This window comes from Prionailurus bengalensis, chromosome A3, assembly GCF_016509475.1.
Source record: "Prionailurus bengalensis isolate Pbe53 chromosome A3, Fcat_Pben_1.1_paternal_pri, whole genome shotgun sequence".
Taxonomy (NCBI): Eukaryota; Metazoa; Chordata; class Mammalia; order Carnivora; family Felidae; genus Prionailurus; species Prionailurus bengalensis.
The window spans coordinates 80,748,128-80,765,265 of NC_057354.1; the positions used below are offsets into that span (position 1 = coordinate 80,748,128).

General features: G+C 36.3%; 1 protein-coding gene across 14 annotated transcripts in view; it reads left to right on the plus strand.

The window, feature by feature from the left end:
• EHBP1 (EH domain binding protein 1) overlaps positions 1 to 17,138 on the plus strand; it is a 363,403-nt gene that overhangs the window by 101,209 nt on the left and 245,056 nt on the right. For all 14 annotated transcript variants that reach the window (XM_043603483.1, XM_043603493.1, XM_043603482.1 and 11 more), the window contains exons 4-5: positions 5,809 to 5,904; positions 12,387 to 12,440. In XM_043603483.1, the coding sequence (XP_043459418.1) occupies positions 5,809 to 5,904; positions 12,387 to 12,440 (150 nt within the window). The remainder of the gene's footprint in view (positions 1 to 5,808; positions 5,905 to 12,386; positions 12,441 to 17,138) is intronic.

Below are 17,138 nucleotides of genomic sequence, written 5' to 3' on the forward strand. Positions count from 1 at the left end.
TTAACAAGTGACAGCTATATATTTTTAGTGAAATATTTTCATTTTGTAGGAATCACAAATAACAAGTGAATGTTTATTCTGTGTTTAGTACCATATTAGGTACAAGTCTTTTAGGGAAGGCATGACATGAAATAATTAGAAAGTAAGGCATTTTATAGAGTCAGTACCCTAAATTGAGAAATGTTACCTTTTTTCTAGGTTTGCTTTGGCATGTCAAAAGATCTGTCATATGATTAAAAAATGAGAAAAATTGTATAAGGGGAACTGGATAATGTGGCCTAATCCTTTTGTACTATTATCTGTACTAGATAGATTGCTGGCAAATAAAGAGATAACCCGCCTTTCTTAACTGTGCAAAGGAGCTGAATAAGCTGTATGTGCGTTTCTGTGACTAATTTTTTTTCTTTTTTTTTTTAACGTTTACTTATTTGAGAGAGAGAGAGAGAGAGAGAGGAGAGAGAAGGTGGGGGAGGGGCAGAGAGAGAGGGGGACACAGAAGCTGAAGCAGGCTGCAGGCTTCGAGGTGTCAGCACAGAGCGCCTGACATGGAGTTCGAACTCACAAACTGCGAGATTATGACCTGAGCCGAAGTAGGCTGCTTAACCGACTGAGCCACCCAGTCGCCCCAGTGCCTAATGTTTTCTGACAAAATCTTTTCTATTACTTTCAGTGAAGACCAATCAGGGTTCTTATAGTAGTGATGTTTGCAAATATGTGCTTCTCCTAAATCAAATTCTTAAAAACATAATTAATGTCTCTATGGATTTGTACAATTTTTTTTTTTTACACAAATCTATTTTTGCCCATATTGGACTTTTCATTCTTTTTCTAGGTTCAGATTCCTGAATTCAATTGGAAGTGAAAGTTTTAGTAAGCTCTTTGAAAATAGGAATCTTTTTTTTTCGTGTTTGCTACTATGTACATCCCTGGTTTCCTTTACAATAAAATTTACTTCATTCTGTTTTCTGCCTATATATATTCTGCCTGAATATAATATTTCGCTAACATTATAAAGGAGGTGGTACCAGCTACTCAGCCAGACTAATTGATGTTGTTACAGTGTCCTAACTTAGCCAGGTTGTATAGACTCTAAAAGGAGTATCAGAAAACCAGAGCTCTGATTTAGTTGGACCTTTTTTGCTGGGGACAGAGATGCTGAGTGGAATGGTAAGAAAATGGCAGCATATTAGCAACTTGGGAACTAACACCCTTACATCTTCTTTTAATAAAAAAAAAAGATTTTAGTTTGTTAAGCAGATTTTATTTTTGTTTGTTCAGCAATCTAATTTCTATTCTGTGATCGAAGAAGGAGGATTGAAAGAGGTCATTTAGAGTGCTAGCATTAGGGTACCTGAAGAAATTATCTGATACTACCATCTACTAACTCTGCCCAGTGATCTCTGCATTCCCTGCTTTTCTCACTTTTGATATTTGTATTATCCACATAAATGTTAAGAATTTAGGGATAGAAGACTATTTTCTTGACCACTGTATGAATCAGAGATAGAGCTGGGTAAGATGTTAGTCGGGTGAAGAAATTTGAACTTGGAAATCATGTAGGTGGTTCTCCTACTGATTACTCGTGTAGGTTCAGGCAAGCTCTTTACTCTTTGATTGCTTTAGTTTTCTTATCTGGATTAGATCTCCTAAGGGTATCTTCAGGTCTAAAATCCATTGATGGTCATTTTTTCATTATGAATTTGGGCGCCTGAATGGCTTAGTCAGTTGAGCATCCAGCTTTGGTTCAGGTCATGATCTCGTGGTTTCTGGGTTCGAGCCCTGCATCGGGCTCTCCACTGATAGCTTAAAGCCTGGAGCCTGCTTCCAATTCTGTGTCTCCCTCTCTCTGTCTGCCCCTTCCCAGCTTGTGCCCTCTCTCTCTCTCTTTCTCTCTCAAAAATAAATAAACATTAAAAAAATGGGGCACCTGGGTGGCTCAGTCGGTTAAGCGTCTGCCTTTGGCTCAGGTCATGATCTCACAGTTCGTGAGTTTGAGCCCTGCATCGGGCTCTGTGCTGACAGCTCAGATCCTGGAGCCTGTACGGATTCTGTGTCTCCATCTCTCTCTGCCCCTCCCCCACTTGCTCAGGTGTGTGCTCTCTCTCTCTCAAAAGTAAATAAACATTAAAAAATATTAAAAAAAAAGAATTTTACAAATACTGTATCTTTGCTGTTGTGGCTAATAAGAAAAGTTCAGTTATTATACTCTTTTTATGTTTTTATTCTGTGGGGAGGCTATGAAAATATAATGATGGTGAGTTTGGAAAGACCAGAGGAATAGTCTGACCTACTATCACAGTATGTAAGAATTAGAATTGTCATAAATCTTCAAGATTAACTGTGTAGGTATGTAGAGTGAAGTTTTCATTAAGGATTGTCTAAGGTAGGCAGAAATTTACTTTTCAAAATGGAGATTCTTGACTTTGTGAAGTTTTTGTTCTAGAAGTGTCAATAGGCATATTTCCATAAATAGAGGAATAGAAGAATCTCTAGAGATATTCTTTAATCAGTAGAACTCAGCTTTTTGCTGTTGGGTATAGTGTGCTAACCCTGTTGTGGTCAGTGTCTACTTCCCTTTCCTTCCCTGAAGTTTTATGATTGGACGGCAATGGAGAGAGAATAGAGGGAGAATTACTAACAATTTATGAGTTGAAGTGGGGAGATGCTGCTAAACCTATCTTATGCTGGTATCTTAACTAACAAAATATGATAAGATTTGAATGGACATAAGTTTCCATGATCTTGATCCTTTCTCACTTCCATTTTGTGGGTTCAAATCCAACTTCTGCCACTTACTTGCTGTGTGATCTTGGGCAAGTCCGTGTCTCATTTTCCTCATCTGTTAAATTTGTTCCTTGTCACACACCTGCAGTCATATCCTCTAGCTTCTTTCTTGTTATCATGAAAGAATTATCTATGCTTCTGGCAAAGGTCAATCTGTCTCTTTTTCCTACTGTTAAGGGCATGACTCTAGTAATTTTCTCTTTTGCATCATTCAGTTTTCCCTCTTAACTGGATATTTACCATCAGCATTAAAATATTTTTATTAAAAAAAGTCTCTCTGCCATTATTTTACCACTAAAGGCAGACTAGTTTTCTCTTTCTCTTACAGCAAAAATCTCAGAGGAATTGAGTGTACTTGATATCTTTACTTTCTTTTTTCTTATTCTTTGTTGAACCCTTTCCAATCCAGTCAGGCATTTGCTCTCATCATTCCACTGAAATGGCTCTTGTGAAGTCAGAATTGGCTTCTGCTTTCTTAAATCCGATGGTTATTTTTCAGGTCTCATTCTGTCTAACCTATCACCAAGATTTGGCACAGATTGTCTCCCACTCCATGAAACATTTTCTTCACTGGACTTTCAGGATACCACACACCTTTGGTTTTCCTTCTGCTTGTACCAACCCTCTTTTGCTGATTCCTCCTCACTTCCTGGACATGTTAATGTTATGCTCCAAGGTTCAGTTCTTGAACATTTATATTCTCTATCTGTACTCTGTCCCTTGGGATCATATCCACTCTTAAGCTTTAAGTATCACCTATGTATGGTAATGATTCCCAGATTTATTCCAGCTGCCTGTTTGAAGATCTACACTTGAATATATAATATGCACCTTAGATTTAATGTGTATAAAACAGAGTTCCCAATCTTACTTTCCAAACCTGCTCTTCTTGCAGTCTTGTTTTGTATCTGTTAATAGCAATTCTCTTCTTCCAGTTGCTCAAGGGCAAAATCCTTGGAATCAGCCTTGGTTACTTTCTTTCTCTCATGTAGTCTGCAGATCTTGTTGTTTCTGTCTTGAAAATATAAAGAAAAAAATATATCCAGAATCTGACCACTTTACCACTTTTCTACCACTTCAAGCCAAATCACCATCACCTCTCCCCAGGATTATTGCAATAGCTTTTACTTGGTCTTCCTGTTTCCTCTCTTATGTCTAGAGCCTATTCTTGCTATATTAGTGAAGTGTGTCCTTTAAAACATAACTTAGAGCATCATGCCTTTGCTTAAAAACCTTCAGTGGCGGGGCGCCTGGGTGGCGCAGTCGGTTAAGCGTCCGACTTCAGCCAGGTCACGATCTCGCGGTCCGTGAGTTCGAGCCCCGCGTCGGGCTCTGGGCTGATGGCTCGGAGCCTGGAGCCTGTTTCCGATTCTGTGTCTCCCTCTCTCTCTGCCCCTCCCCCGTTCATGCTCTGTCTCTCTCTGTCCCAAAAATAAATAAACGTTGAAAAAAAAATTAAAACAAAAACCTTCAGTGGCTTTCCATTTCACTTGAATTATAAATAAGTCAAAAGTCTTTGTAATGGCCTCTCAGAGCCTTATATGACTGGACCCTCCTTATTTCTCCAGCCTGGTATCCAACTTTGCTCCAACCACATTGGCCTTGTTGTTATCTGACTGACCTTTCCAGTTGCTGTTCCATCTCCTTAGAAGTCTCATCCCATGTATCTATGTATCTGATTCCTTTACCTCTGTCAGGCCTTCTCTCAAGTCTCCTTCTCAATGATGCCTTCTCTGACTATCCTGTTGACATTTGTTACTTTCTCTTGCCTCCCCCCCAGCCTTCTTTCTTCCATTTTTTTCTCCATAGCACTTCCTCTATCTAACATACTGTATATTTTACTTAATTATTTTGTCTGCTTCTTTCTAGTATATCGTTAACTCCACTAAAGCAGTTTTGTTTTTTTTTTAACTACTCCAGTGCCTGGACAGTGCTTGGCAGATAGAATCAATTGTATGCGTGAATCAGTGAGTCAGTGAATGAATGAATGAATGAATGAATGAATGAATGAATGAATGAATAGTAGCTACCTCATAGGGTTCTTATGCTAATTAAATGAGTTAAACATAAGTAAATTTCAAACTTGGACTGACATTTAGAAAGTACTCCATAGTGTTAGCTTTCATTATCACTTTCATGGAGTGTCCTGCAGCTCATAGAAAAGAAAACGGAGATGTCTTGGCATACCTAATCTTCCATCAGCTTTGACTGGAAATGCCACCACAAAGAAAGAACTATAGTGATGACTTCCAAATTTTGGAAGGTCCTTAGGGAACCACAATAAACCAGATTGACAAGGAAAAAGAATCTTTAAAATTACAAGTGCTAGAAATATTAACTCTATAAAAACTGTTTTCTTCTTTACTTGTCCCAAATAAACATTACAGTTTAATGGGAAATGAACTTAAATGCAAAGTATGCACTTTGTTTTTCCTTTTAAAGAATGAATTTGCCTTTAAGTTCCTAGATCAAAAAATATATTTTTTTAATGTTTATTTATTTTTGAGAGAGAGAGAAAACAAGTAGGGGAGGGGCAGAGAGAGAGGGGTGCACAGATCCGAAGCAGGCTCCAGGCTCTGAGCTGTCAGCACAGAGCCTGACATGGGGCTTGAACTCACAAACCATGAGATCATGACCTGAGCTGAAGTCGGATGCTTAACTGACTGAGCCACCCAGGTGCCCCGATCACAAAATAATGTTTAAAATATTTCTCCTAAAAAATTTTTATCCAATCACAAACAGTAGCTTTTGAAAATATGAGACACCTCATTTTTGCATATTCTTGCATGTGATGGTGGGAGGGAGAGAGTGAAATTTTGGTTACAGATAGTGATCTATAGCTATCATGTGATAGAACTGTCATGGCCCAACTTTAATGCTTGAAAAATCTAACTTGATTAATCTTTTTTGTTTCAAGGAGACTACAGATCTAATAGATAAACAGTGTCAATAAATTTTTGTAAATTATTAACATTGCATTTCCTGTACTTCATATTAAAACCATTATTTTAACTATTCTGGTAGGCTCATAGCTGGCAACCTGGAATAAAAAATCCATACCGTGGTGTTGTAGTGTGGCCTGTTCCTGAAAACATTGAAATCACTGTGACGCTTTTTAAGGTAAGTTCCATTTTTATAATTTATGCAACTTATTATTTTATAATCATGGTTCTAAATGACAGAATATTTCAGTATTCGTTGCTCTATATATTTGGGTGCAAATATATAGAATATGCATTGTTTTTGTGGATATAGCAGTTTATATCAATGCAAGTTCATCAGGGTATTTCATGGTCTATGAAATCAGAATAATTTGGGAGTCCTTTTCAACTTGTTAACAATTTTTAGATCAGTTGAAATACTTCTCTTACTACTTCCTATATTCTACCCACAGGAAACTTAAAAAAAAAATTTTTTTAATGTTTCTTTTTGAGAGAGAAAGAGAGACAGAGCACGAGGGGGGGGAAGGGCAGAGAAAGAGGGAGACACAAAATCAAAGCAGGCTCCAGCCTCTGAGCTGTGAGCACAGCCCAAAGCGGGGTTCAAACTCATGAACTGAACCATGAGATCGTGATCTGAGCCAAAGTGGGATGCTTAACCGCCTGGGCCAGCCAGGCGCCCTACCCATAGGAAACTTTAAAGTGCTTTATCGTAGAAAGTGAGGTTTGTGGAATTCCTTAGTCCTGAGCCTCATTTTGTTAGCCCTATTTGACTAATCAGAAGATATGTTTTAAAATTAGTATTCAATAAGTATTTTAGGGGCACCTGGGTGGCTCCATCGGTTAAGCGCTAGACTTCTGCTCAGGTCATGATCTCACAGCTCGTGGGTTCGATCCCTGCGTCAGGCTCTGTCCTGACATCTCAGAGCCTGGAGCCTGCTTCAGATTCTGTGTCTACTTCTCTCTTTGCCCCTCCCCTGCTTGCGTACTCTCTCTCTTTCAAAAATAAACATTAAAAAAATTTTTTTAAAAACAAGTATTTTATTAATGTTAATGTAAGAAGATAAATTTTAAATTGATATTTGATAAATATCTTTTTTTTTTCCAACGTTTATTTATTTTTGGGACAGAGAGAGACAGAGCATGAACGGGGGAGGGGCAGAGAGAGAGGGAGACACAGAATCGGAAACAGGCTCCAGGCTCTGAGCCATCAGCCCAGAGCCCGACGCGGGGCTCGAACTCACTGACCGCAAGATCGTGACCTGGCTGAAGTCGGACGCTTAACCGACTGCGCCACCCAGGCGCCCCCATATTTGATAAATATCTTAATGACATTAATATTTTACAAGTACCGTAGCTTAAAAGCAAGATTCTGGTTGTAAATTCAAAGGACAGATCCAAAAACATAGCTGTGTGTATAACTACCTGCCTGTTATACATACATGTTTTTTTTTTCTTGAAAGTCTTCCATATTTCTTGAAACATTACAAAGTAGTCCTCACTGAGTTCCCATTAGGCACTAGAATGTTTACTTTCCTAACTCCTTACCTGCTTCCCAAAAATGGTGGGGAAAGGTTTCATTTTAGCCTTTTTGAAAGTGGTAAAATTAGAAAACAATGCTTAATTTCTTCTTTGAATCATTCCGGTTGTGTTGAAGTTACTTTTGCTGGACAGAAGGAAGAAAGACATCTCATTGAGCATAATTTAATAATGTAAAGTTTGTGAAAATCCACTAAATATTTAAGGACATGAAATTTAAGTAGAGAAACATTATATGGCTTAGCATGAAATCAGTGTGTAAAAAAGTCCTTTTAATTTTGTGATCTAATTTATTAATACATTTATTCAGGAACTACTGCAGAGATCAGTAAAACAGAAGAGTGTGTTGAATGTTAATATACTAACTCATGAATGGAATACTACTTTTAAATGCTCTGTATTTCATAGATATCTATTTTACAAAAGATTGTTAACACTTTATGTTTTATAGTTTTGATATTACTGTTATTGACGTTATAACATTGCTCAATCATGCTTGTCATATATACACATACTCAATTTGCCCAGAGAGTAATAAGGGGTGAGGTAGTCACTACTCTTCCTTTTTTCAAGGAGGTTCAGGACTATCTGATAGTCCGTTAGTCAGCTGTACTAAAAGCCTGTTATTAAACTCCCTTTATCCATATATCTCTTACTGGAATGATACAGTAAGCTTGGTAGGTAGCAGCAAGACCTTTGGAACATTTCCTATCATTCTCACACAGCAACCCCAACCAAGGTTGTATAATTATCCCTTTTGTACTGATAAGGAAACTGAGACTAAAGAAGAACATGACTTGCTAAGTCACAGTGATTTAGCCCTTCTTTTTCCTTCACATTGTACATCCTATTCTGTAATAAAAAAAAAAAAAACTTCTATGAATATAGATTACAACAGCAAGATCTCCGACATGCTTGAGGAAGACTTTTAAGTAATTTTTTGAATATTTTGATTTGATTTGCTGTTTACACTGGGAAAGAAAACGAATGGACATAGTTTTACAACTTGAAAAAAATGATGATAGAGAGTAAGGGGCTAGAATAGGGCTGATAAATAATTGACAGCCATGTGTTTGGGAAAAGGATGTGTACTAGCTGAGCGATTCTGAATTGAAAGTGGCTGTTGAAATGGGTACTTGGAGGATTAAGAGATAAGTGTTGTTTTCAAGTACCGATGAGAATGTTCAGCATATCCTTATCACTGAACTTTTATAACTTTGAGTTTTAGTCTTTTGGAAGAAGAACTAATACCCATTTCTCCCCAGTTTGTTGTAGTAAACATTTTTGGTTAATTGTGATATTGAGGCAAACTTGCAACCATTTTAAATATTAAAACAATATTTTCAGTGGAGGCTTTTATCTCCCCAACTCCCCCTCTCTCCAGATTTCTAACAGAAGGGCAGAAAGATAAAACAACTTTTTATTCCTTCAGTGTAATTTTTGGATCTTGCTTTTGAACAGCATTTAAAATATTCAAGTGGAAAACTTTTTCATGTTTTCCTCTCTTTTACTTTTATTAAAATCTCACAACTCATTTAATCTTGAAATTTGCAAGTGGGAAAGGACTGCTCTGAACCCTTTTTGTCCTAAGTGTGGTTGGTATCCACAGAAGTGTGCTCATAGACAAAATGCTTTTGCAAAAAGTTGTATGTTTCATTTTCCTACAACTTGACCAGATACTAATTTTTTTACTCTGCATGTTTGTTTTTGAAATTTGAATTAGATTGAAAATAGCTGTTTCTAGTAAATGAAAAAAAAAAAAAACCTTTTAGGGTTTTGAAAAGAAAAATGGTTCTTTGAGCCATTTTCAGTTTTTCTCTTTACTGCAGCGGTAAGGTAGGAGATTCTAGAGGGTAGAAAGTAGGATACAGAGAAGACTTAATTGATACATGCTAGAAGCAATTTTCATTACAGATGTTTTTGTCTGATCAATAATATAAATAGTTAATTGTGTGTATATATGCCATTTTAAAATGAACATTACTTTTGCTCTTTCATGTCTTTTTACTGACTTTGACCTATCAAACGTGTCCCTTGGTCCCACTGAAACTATTCTTTTAGGAGTAATACGTTGCCTGTGTTTTTAAAACATGTTTCATCTGGGATGCCTGGGTGGCTCAGTTGGCTAATCATCTGGCTTCGGCTCAGGTCATGATCTCACAGTTCATGAGTTTGAGCCCTGTATCAGGTCTCTGCTGTCAGCACAGAGCCAGCTTCAGATCCTCTATCCCTGTCTCTCTCTACCCCTCCCCTGTGCTTTCTCTCTCTCCCTCAAAAATAAATAAACATTAAAAAAAAATGTTTCATCTCCTTTGAGAATTAATGTATGTCATATATAAGGCAGTGTCCAGTATTTGTCAAATTATAAGATATAGTCATTAATTTATTCCTCAAATATTCTTGAGAGCCTGCTGTGTGCCTGGTACTTTTCTAGGTCCTGGGGACCTAGAAAACTGAACCAACAACATAACTAAAAGTCAGACAGACCTGGATCGTAACATAGTTTTAACACTTACTGGTTGTTCACTGTGGGATGGGACATCTTTGAGGTCTCAGTTTTCTGTTCTTTTAAATGGTAATAAAAATACTACACATTTCATAAGTTGCTGTGATGATGAAAACACTTAGCACAATAACTGGGACAGAGTGTGTCCTTAGTAAATATTTATTGTTATTAATTATATTAGCTGTGCTGAAACTCTGCTGTGTTCCTCAACAAAATGAGGGGGAGGGAGGGCAGGCAGCAAGGGTGGTAAGATGTCTCTTTCCTCTGCATTGTGATATACTTTATTACTTGGTCTCTAAAGTAGCACTGTTTATGACCTAAATCACTCATGGAAAAGTTCCTTCAGCCTTTATTTACGGCATTCTCTCTCCATAAACCTAGTTTGTGGACAGGGCCAAACTGAGGAAACAAATATCAGGTAGAATTTTCTACCTGTCTTTCTCTTCTAGCCTTTCCTACCTCCCCTCTGCCCAGCACCACAAAAGAAACTCCTTTTTGACAGATTTTTTATCCCATTTGTGTGAATTTACTCATAGAACTAATTGCCTCAGTACAGCTCAGAATTAGCCAGCCACCATGCTTTAATGTGAAAAATAAGTAAACAGAAATAAAGAACTAACTAAGGAATTTGGAATTTATCCCATAGGTGGTGGGTGTCATTAAAGAAATCTGAGTTGGTACCAACACGGTCAGAACTGTGGTTTGGGAGAATAATCTGTGTATAAGATTGATTGGAGGGCAGAAAGACTGAATGTCGTAGTCACTTTTATCTTGAAATAGCTCAGGCACAAAATGATAAGAACCAAAACTCAGCTGTGGCAGTAGAAGCAAAAGATTATTAATAGACTAAAGTGGAATCAATCATGAATAAGATGCTTCCCTATGAGAAGCATGTGGGACCTAAACCCCATTAAAGGAATAGCAGAGCCCATTTTCCATGTATGTGTACTCCCTTATTTTTAGAGTGGAATGTTGAGCCCAAAGCCTGCTGTTTTTAAATATTCTCTCATCCTCAATCCTCCATCCCCGTGCCTTCTCTAATATGTGGAGTTGAATCTGAATAAGTAAATGCACATAGATGTGACCCCACTACTTTTCTTTTATGTCTTATACTCCATTGCTTTTGCCTTTACTTATTCAAATATCTGTGGACATCTGTACTATCCCACCTAGCATAGATGCCTTCTTTCTCATAAAACTTTCCTATGTATTCCTGTAAGTGATGTGTTATTTTCTTTTTATTTATTTTTTCTTTCTTTTTTTCTTTTTTAACTTACATCCAAGTTAGTTAGCAAATAGTGCAACATTGATTTCAGGAGCAGATTCCTTAATGCCCCTTACCCATTTAGCCCATCCCCCCCTCCCATAAACCCTCCAGTAACCCTCTGTTGTCCTCCATATTTAAGAGTCTCTTATGTTTTGTCCTCCTCCCTGTTCTTATATTATTTTTGCTTCCCTTCCCTTATGTTCATCTGCTTTGTATCTCAAAGCCCTTATATGACTGAAGTCATATGATACTTGTCTTTCTCTCCTGACTAATTTCGCTTAGCATAATACCCTCGAGTTCCATCCACGTTGTTGTGAATGGCAAGATTTCATTCTTTTTGATTGCTGAGTAATACTCCATTGTATATATGTATAACTGTGTTGTTTTCTAACCTGTGGTGAAACCATGTATTTCTTTTACCATATTTATTTAGATTAGTTGTGTTTGTCTTCAGAGGCAAGGACAACAGTGTTTGAGTCCATTTTCACATCTACAATTTCTTATATAATATGTAACCATTAAGTATTTGTCAAGTAAATACTTGCAAAAGTGAGGTTTTTTTTTTTTTTTTTTTTTTTTTTTAAGTTGCATTTGGTTGGAGGCTTCATTATCCTTTCTCAGGTTTCTGAGGCATTTTCAGGGTTGATGGGAGGGGAGGAGGAATGAAGGTATCAATAGCCATGCCAATTTGCCATTTTGTGTAGATTATAAAGTCTCTTGTGCTTTGAAATTCCAGATGTTTACATAACCTCTTTAGAAGAAAACGTTGTCTCAAATGGTACTTTTAGTTTAAAAAATACGAGTGTAAAAACAGGATGAGGACTTTTATATGAGCATTTTATATCTTTTTTTTTTTAAGTTTGTTTATTTTGGGAGAAAGAGAACGTGGGCATGCAGGGAGAAGGAGAGAGGGAGAGAGAATCCCAAACAGGCTCTGCCCCATCAGAATGGGGCTCTGTCCCACTAACTCTTGAGATCATGACCTGAGCTGAAATCAAGAGTCCCATGCTTAACGGACTGAACCACCCAGGCACCCCAAGCATTTTATATCTTAGTAAAGTGCTTCTTAATAGTTCATTAAATTATCACTCTCTCTGATCAGGTTTCTTTTTTCAGTGGTGCAATGATGGAAGATAATTACATGCATCAACGTAAGTAAAATAGAGAATTTTTCAATATAAAATAATGATTTAGATGTAGAGAAATTACGGAAGTTTCTAAGAGTAGGCTATTCTGCTTCTCCCTTTTTAACAGTTGGTAAAAGGTAAAAGCACGGCCATTTGTATGTTCTTCGTTGGATTGAATGGTTGAAAGAAATCTATTTCAACTTTATATTTTGCTTTTGTTACAGGATCCTCATGCAGAGGAATTTGAAGATAAAGAGTGGACATTTGTCATAGAAAATGTAAGCTAATGGCAGATTTCATCACCTTTCACGTTGTTGACTGTATACATTGTTAAAGTACACTAGCATTTTGGTGGTAGAAGAAATGTTACTTTATTAAAATTAATAGCGATTTGTAGATTTTAGAATTTCTTTAATGAAATGATTGCCAGTAGCAGAATTATTTTTAAGAAGGTCTTTTGTTACGATTATAAAAGTAAAAATACTCTACTGAATTATGAGTATACTTTGTATTAGTTTGGGGCTTAAAGGAAAGACCAGGTCTTACTCATCTTTTTATCTGTTCAGCATCTAGCATGGTGCTTCTCACATAGCAAATGCTTTTTTAAACATTTGTTGAACAAAATCTTAAATGCCCTTTGACATCTTTAAAAATAAAGTACATGCTTTAGCGCTTTAGGTTGAGAGATTTTAGACTGGTGCTTTAATAATCATCTTCAGTTAATATACAGACTGTGGAATCCCGCATGACTAGCAGGTATATAATAGGTGTTCAGTAAATATTTTCAAATGGGGATTAGGGAAGATAGGCAATGAAAATAGAGTGAATTAAGAATGTGGGCTCTGGAGTCAGACCTAATTTTAAGCCTTAACTTGGCTCTTCTACTTATAAGCTGTGTGATTGTGGTAAGTTTCTTAACTTTTCAGCCACAAATTTATAGGGTTCTTGTGAAGATTAAATGATTTCAGTGAATATTAGCTGTTACCATTGTTATCATCATGATCACCATTAAAGTTCTAAAATATATTTATAGCAGATTTATAGCATGCTTTGACTCCTTCCAGAGTCAGTGTATCGCCTGACTTCATTGTATATCTCAGTGATGAAAGGGATACTATACTGGCTGGGCCATTTTTAGCCCAGGGGAGCTGGGAAGCTTGGGAAGATCAGGTCCAAACATGGTAGGGAGAGTTCTGATGGCTGGATATCACGTCAATGTAATTGTGTTAAATGTTCATACATGTTAACAATTCTGTCCTTTCTGTAGGATAGATTTGAACATTGTGCTTGGAGTAGTCATTGAAGGTTTTAAATCAAACAGATTTCTTGAAATTGGTTTCAGCTTTAAAAGCTAACTTTCGGGGCGCCTGGGTGGCACAGTCGGTTAAGCGTCCGACTTCAGCCAGGTCACGATCTCGCGGTCCGTGAGTTCGAGCCCCGCGTCAGGCTCTGGGCTGATGGCTCAGAGCCTGGACCTGCTTCCGATTCTGTGTCTCCCTCTCTCTCTGCCCCTCTCCCGTTCATGCTCTGTCTCTCTCTGTCCCAAAAATAAATAAACGTTGAAAAAAAAAAATAAATAAAAGCTAACTTTCATTCTCATATAAGAACTTCTCCCTCATGGATGGTCTTTTAGTTTTCAGCACTCATGACTCAATTATAGATCTGTAATCGCTTTATTAACTTGATGTGTTAAAGAGTTAGCCAATTAAATTTGAGTCGTAATTGATGGTAAAAACAATGTTTGTTTAGAAAATCTTAATTACTCTTAAGATAGAGCCATACCAGTTCTAAATTTCTGAAGAACTTACTTTAAAGTAGCCCATTGAAAGGTGTATAAGCCTATTTTTATAGCAGGCATAAACAGAGTTTATTAACTGAATACTGTAAGGTGTGAGAAAGTTTAAAAATAGCCTTGGGACTCTGTATAAACCTTTTCCTAGGTTACAGCTCCCCTCAGTGGTAAATGATGAAATTGACTCTTGTCTGGAGAAACATTTGTATTCCTGTAGCAGTAACATGTTACAGTGTATTCTGCCCCACATTTTAAATGTGCTTCCCCTTTACAATTTCAAAGGACTGAAGTCTCTCTTTTTCTCTTGTAAAATCTGGGGTTTTGTTTGAAAGTCTGTTGGTAAAACGTTCTAACACTGAAAAGGCATGCTCTTTGAATGGGATATTAATGGATCGCCTTCCACTTTGTTTTATAACCCCACAGCCAATAAAAAAAGTTTAGTTTTTGTTTAATATATCTCAGTAAAACAGAGAATTATCCAAAATATACTACCATAACATTTATTGGGCACTTACTGTATACTGGATACTGTATAGAATGTTTTGTACACATTATCTCATTTACTCATACAATAACTCTGTGAGTCAGATATTAATAACATTATTTTTATGAATAAAGCAAATGAGACTTAGGAAAGCTAAGTAACTTGCTTAAGTTATATAGCTGTGATGTTAGAATTTTATCTGGTCTTGTCATTCTCTATGACCTGTGCCCCTACCTCCCTTAGTGATAAAAACAGAAAGAAATACTGAAATTGTAGAGTCATAGAGAAGTTTTAATCAGCCTTTCATAGTGATAAACCTGTGAGGTACATATGTATTATATTAGTAAAGGTAGTTTTTAATTATTGTACATATTCCATCTAAAAGTTATTGACTACCGCTAGACATTACAAAATAGAATTCCGGAATTTATCAGTCCTCAGAATTCTGAATATTTTTTTCCCAAAGCAACTTTCTTGCTTCTTTGTGTAAATTAAGGTAATTCTGCCTTCATTTTGCTGGTTCTTTTGTTTCTGGTCACAGAAAAGATTTCCCAGTTTTTTTCTGACATTTCTTCTTTAGATCAGAAAGCTACTTACACATAGGTCAAAACTTTAGAGGTGATTTTACTGCTGCTAGCTTTGTGACCTTGTACAAGTTATTTAATCTTTTACAGTCTCAATGTATGTAGGTATAAAGTGATGGCATTAATATCTACTCTATATGTTACTGAAAATTAGAAATAATGTATAGAAAGCATCTAGTTCAGTAAGGGATAGTTATTTTTATAATGTTCTTTCTAGAGGACATGGAAAAATGTGAAAGAAAGGAAGCTAGATTTCCAAACTTATAGTTGCAGGATTTTAGTCTTTCTGTTCCTTTATACCACTTATGCTTCTCAGTGGTTCTAGACTTATCTCAAGAAATGAGAACACAACTTGAAAATATCTCACTTGGATTAAATTTAAACATACTTGTATCTTTTGAAAGGTTTCAGCTTTTGATTTAGGACATCCTCCCCTTATAAATGTAATCCAAGATTAAGAACCAGTTTGTTTTCTGAAATTAAACAAGTGTTGGTGATTTATTAATATCTACCCCTGGGCCAGACAGTCTGTGTTTGTGTTTATCTAATCACAATACAAGTATATGAAAATATTTCAAAAACAAATATAAACAAGTTTTAAATTATCCTTTATTTTGGATTATTCACAGTCCATTTCCATATTATTAGTGCAGATCATCAAGAATGGATATCACAAAGCAACATGTTTCTTTTTTTCATCTACCATAATATAATAATGTTTGTTCACCCGGGCACTTGACATTGTGGCTTTTATTTTAATGTGAAGCCATAATAGTTATATTTAGAAAACAATTGTTTTTCCCTTCCTGGTACTTTAAGGTATCCAATTAAAATCAGAACCAGTATATTTGTGAATTATACCTATAAGTCTTGTTTTGAAACTTAAAAATTTTTATTCTTTAAAAAGAATCTTTTGATTTTTGAATGAATTCAAAAATGCATATTGATGAAAAACATCAAGCTAGGTTGAATTCATTCATTCAGTCATCATTTTGCAAACATTTGATGTGCATTTTCTGTATGCCCAGAATTTTGTTAATATTGAAGCTACAAAGTCAATTAAGACATGTAGAATTTCAGGGGTGCCTGGGTGACTCAGTTGGCCAAGTGTCCGACTCTGGCTCAGGTCCCCTGCATTGGGCTCTCTGCCGTCAGTGCTGAACCGGCTTCAAATTCTCTGCCCCTCCTCTGCTTGTGTGTATGCTCTCTCTCTCAAAAATAAATAAACATTAAAAAAATATTTTAAAAAAAGACATGTAGAATTTCCTTGATTCTGAGATGCATGTTATTCCCCCACATTTAACTTCTCTGAAATTAGATCATCTTAAGTTTTTGATGTCCTGCAATTATAATTAGTTGTGTTTTTTCTTTCTTAGTGCTGTATAAAATGATGATACATCATTTAAAAATGAGTGGAGACTTATATTTGATGGTGTGAAGTATCCTGTCCTTCTGAAATTTATAAACTATTAAGGGTGTCATATAATTAATGAAAGAAATGCAAGAAAAATGGTTCTTTAGGAGACTATAAAGGAGGGCAGCATCAGGGAAGAGTTCCTGGATGAAGTGTCTGCCCAGTGTAGCTTAAAAAAAAAAAAAAAAAAAAGGAGTTATGCACCAAAAGGCACTCCAAGCAGAAAAAAAGAAGGATCAGGTGAGGGCAAGAGAGACAATGGTGAGTTTAGAGTAGTTTCTGTTCTTGATGACATAATTGAGAGGAAGAGCTTTTTTGCTTTTTTTACCCCAAAATAAAAAACAAAAAACAAACCACCCAAAACAAAACATGAAGTACCCACTAATGATCAATAGACGTTTATTTATTTATTTTTACCACTAACCCAGTAAATTTAGCAATAGGCATGTGACGATTCACTTGAGATGTTGTGTCCTCCTTAGGGATGAAGAGAGTATTGTAATGTGTTTTCTTGAGGCCACCTCTTCAGTCTTTCCCACTGTTTTTACCTGTGACCAATGAGATGGGCAGTTTGGCCATCTCGTTGCCCTTTTTATTGCCATTTATGTGATATTACCTCCAGAAGCCATTTAAATGGATTAGATGCGATATTAATTATGTTAATTCCAAGACAGTACTATAGATCTCCTTTGCTTTGTTTCT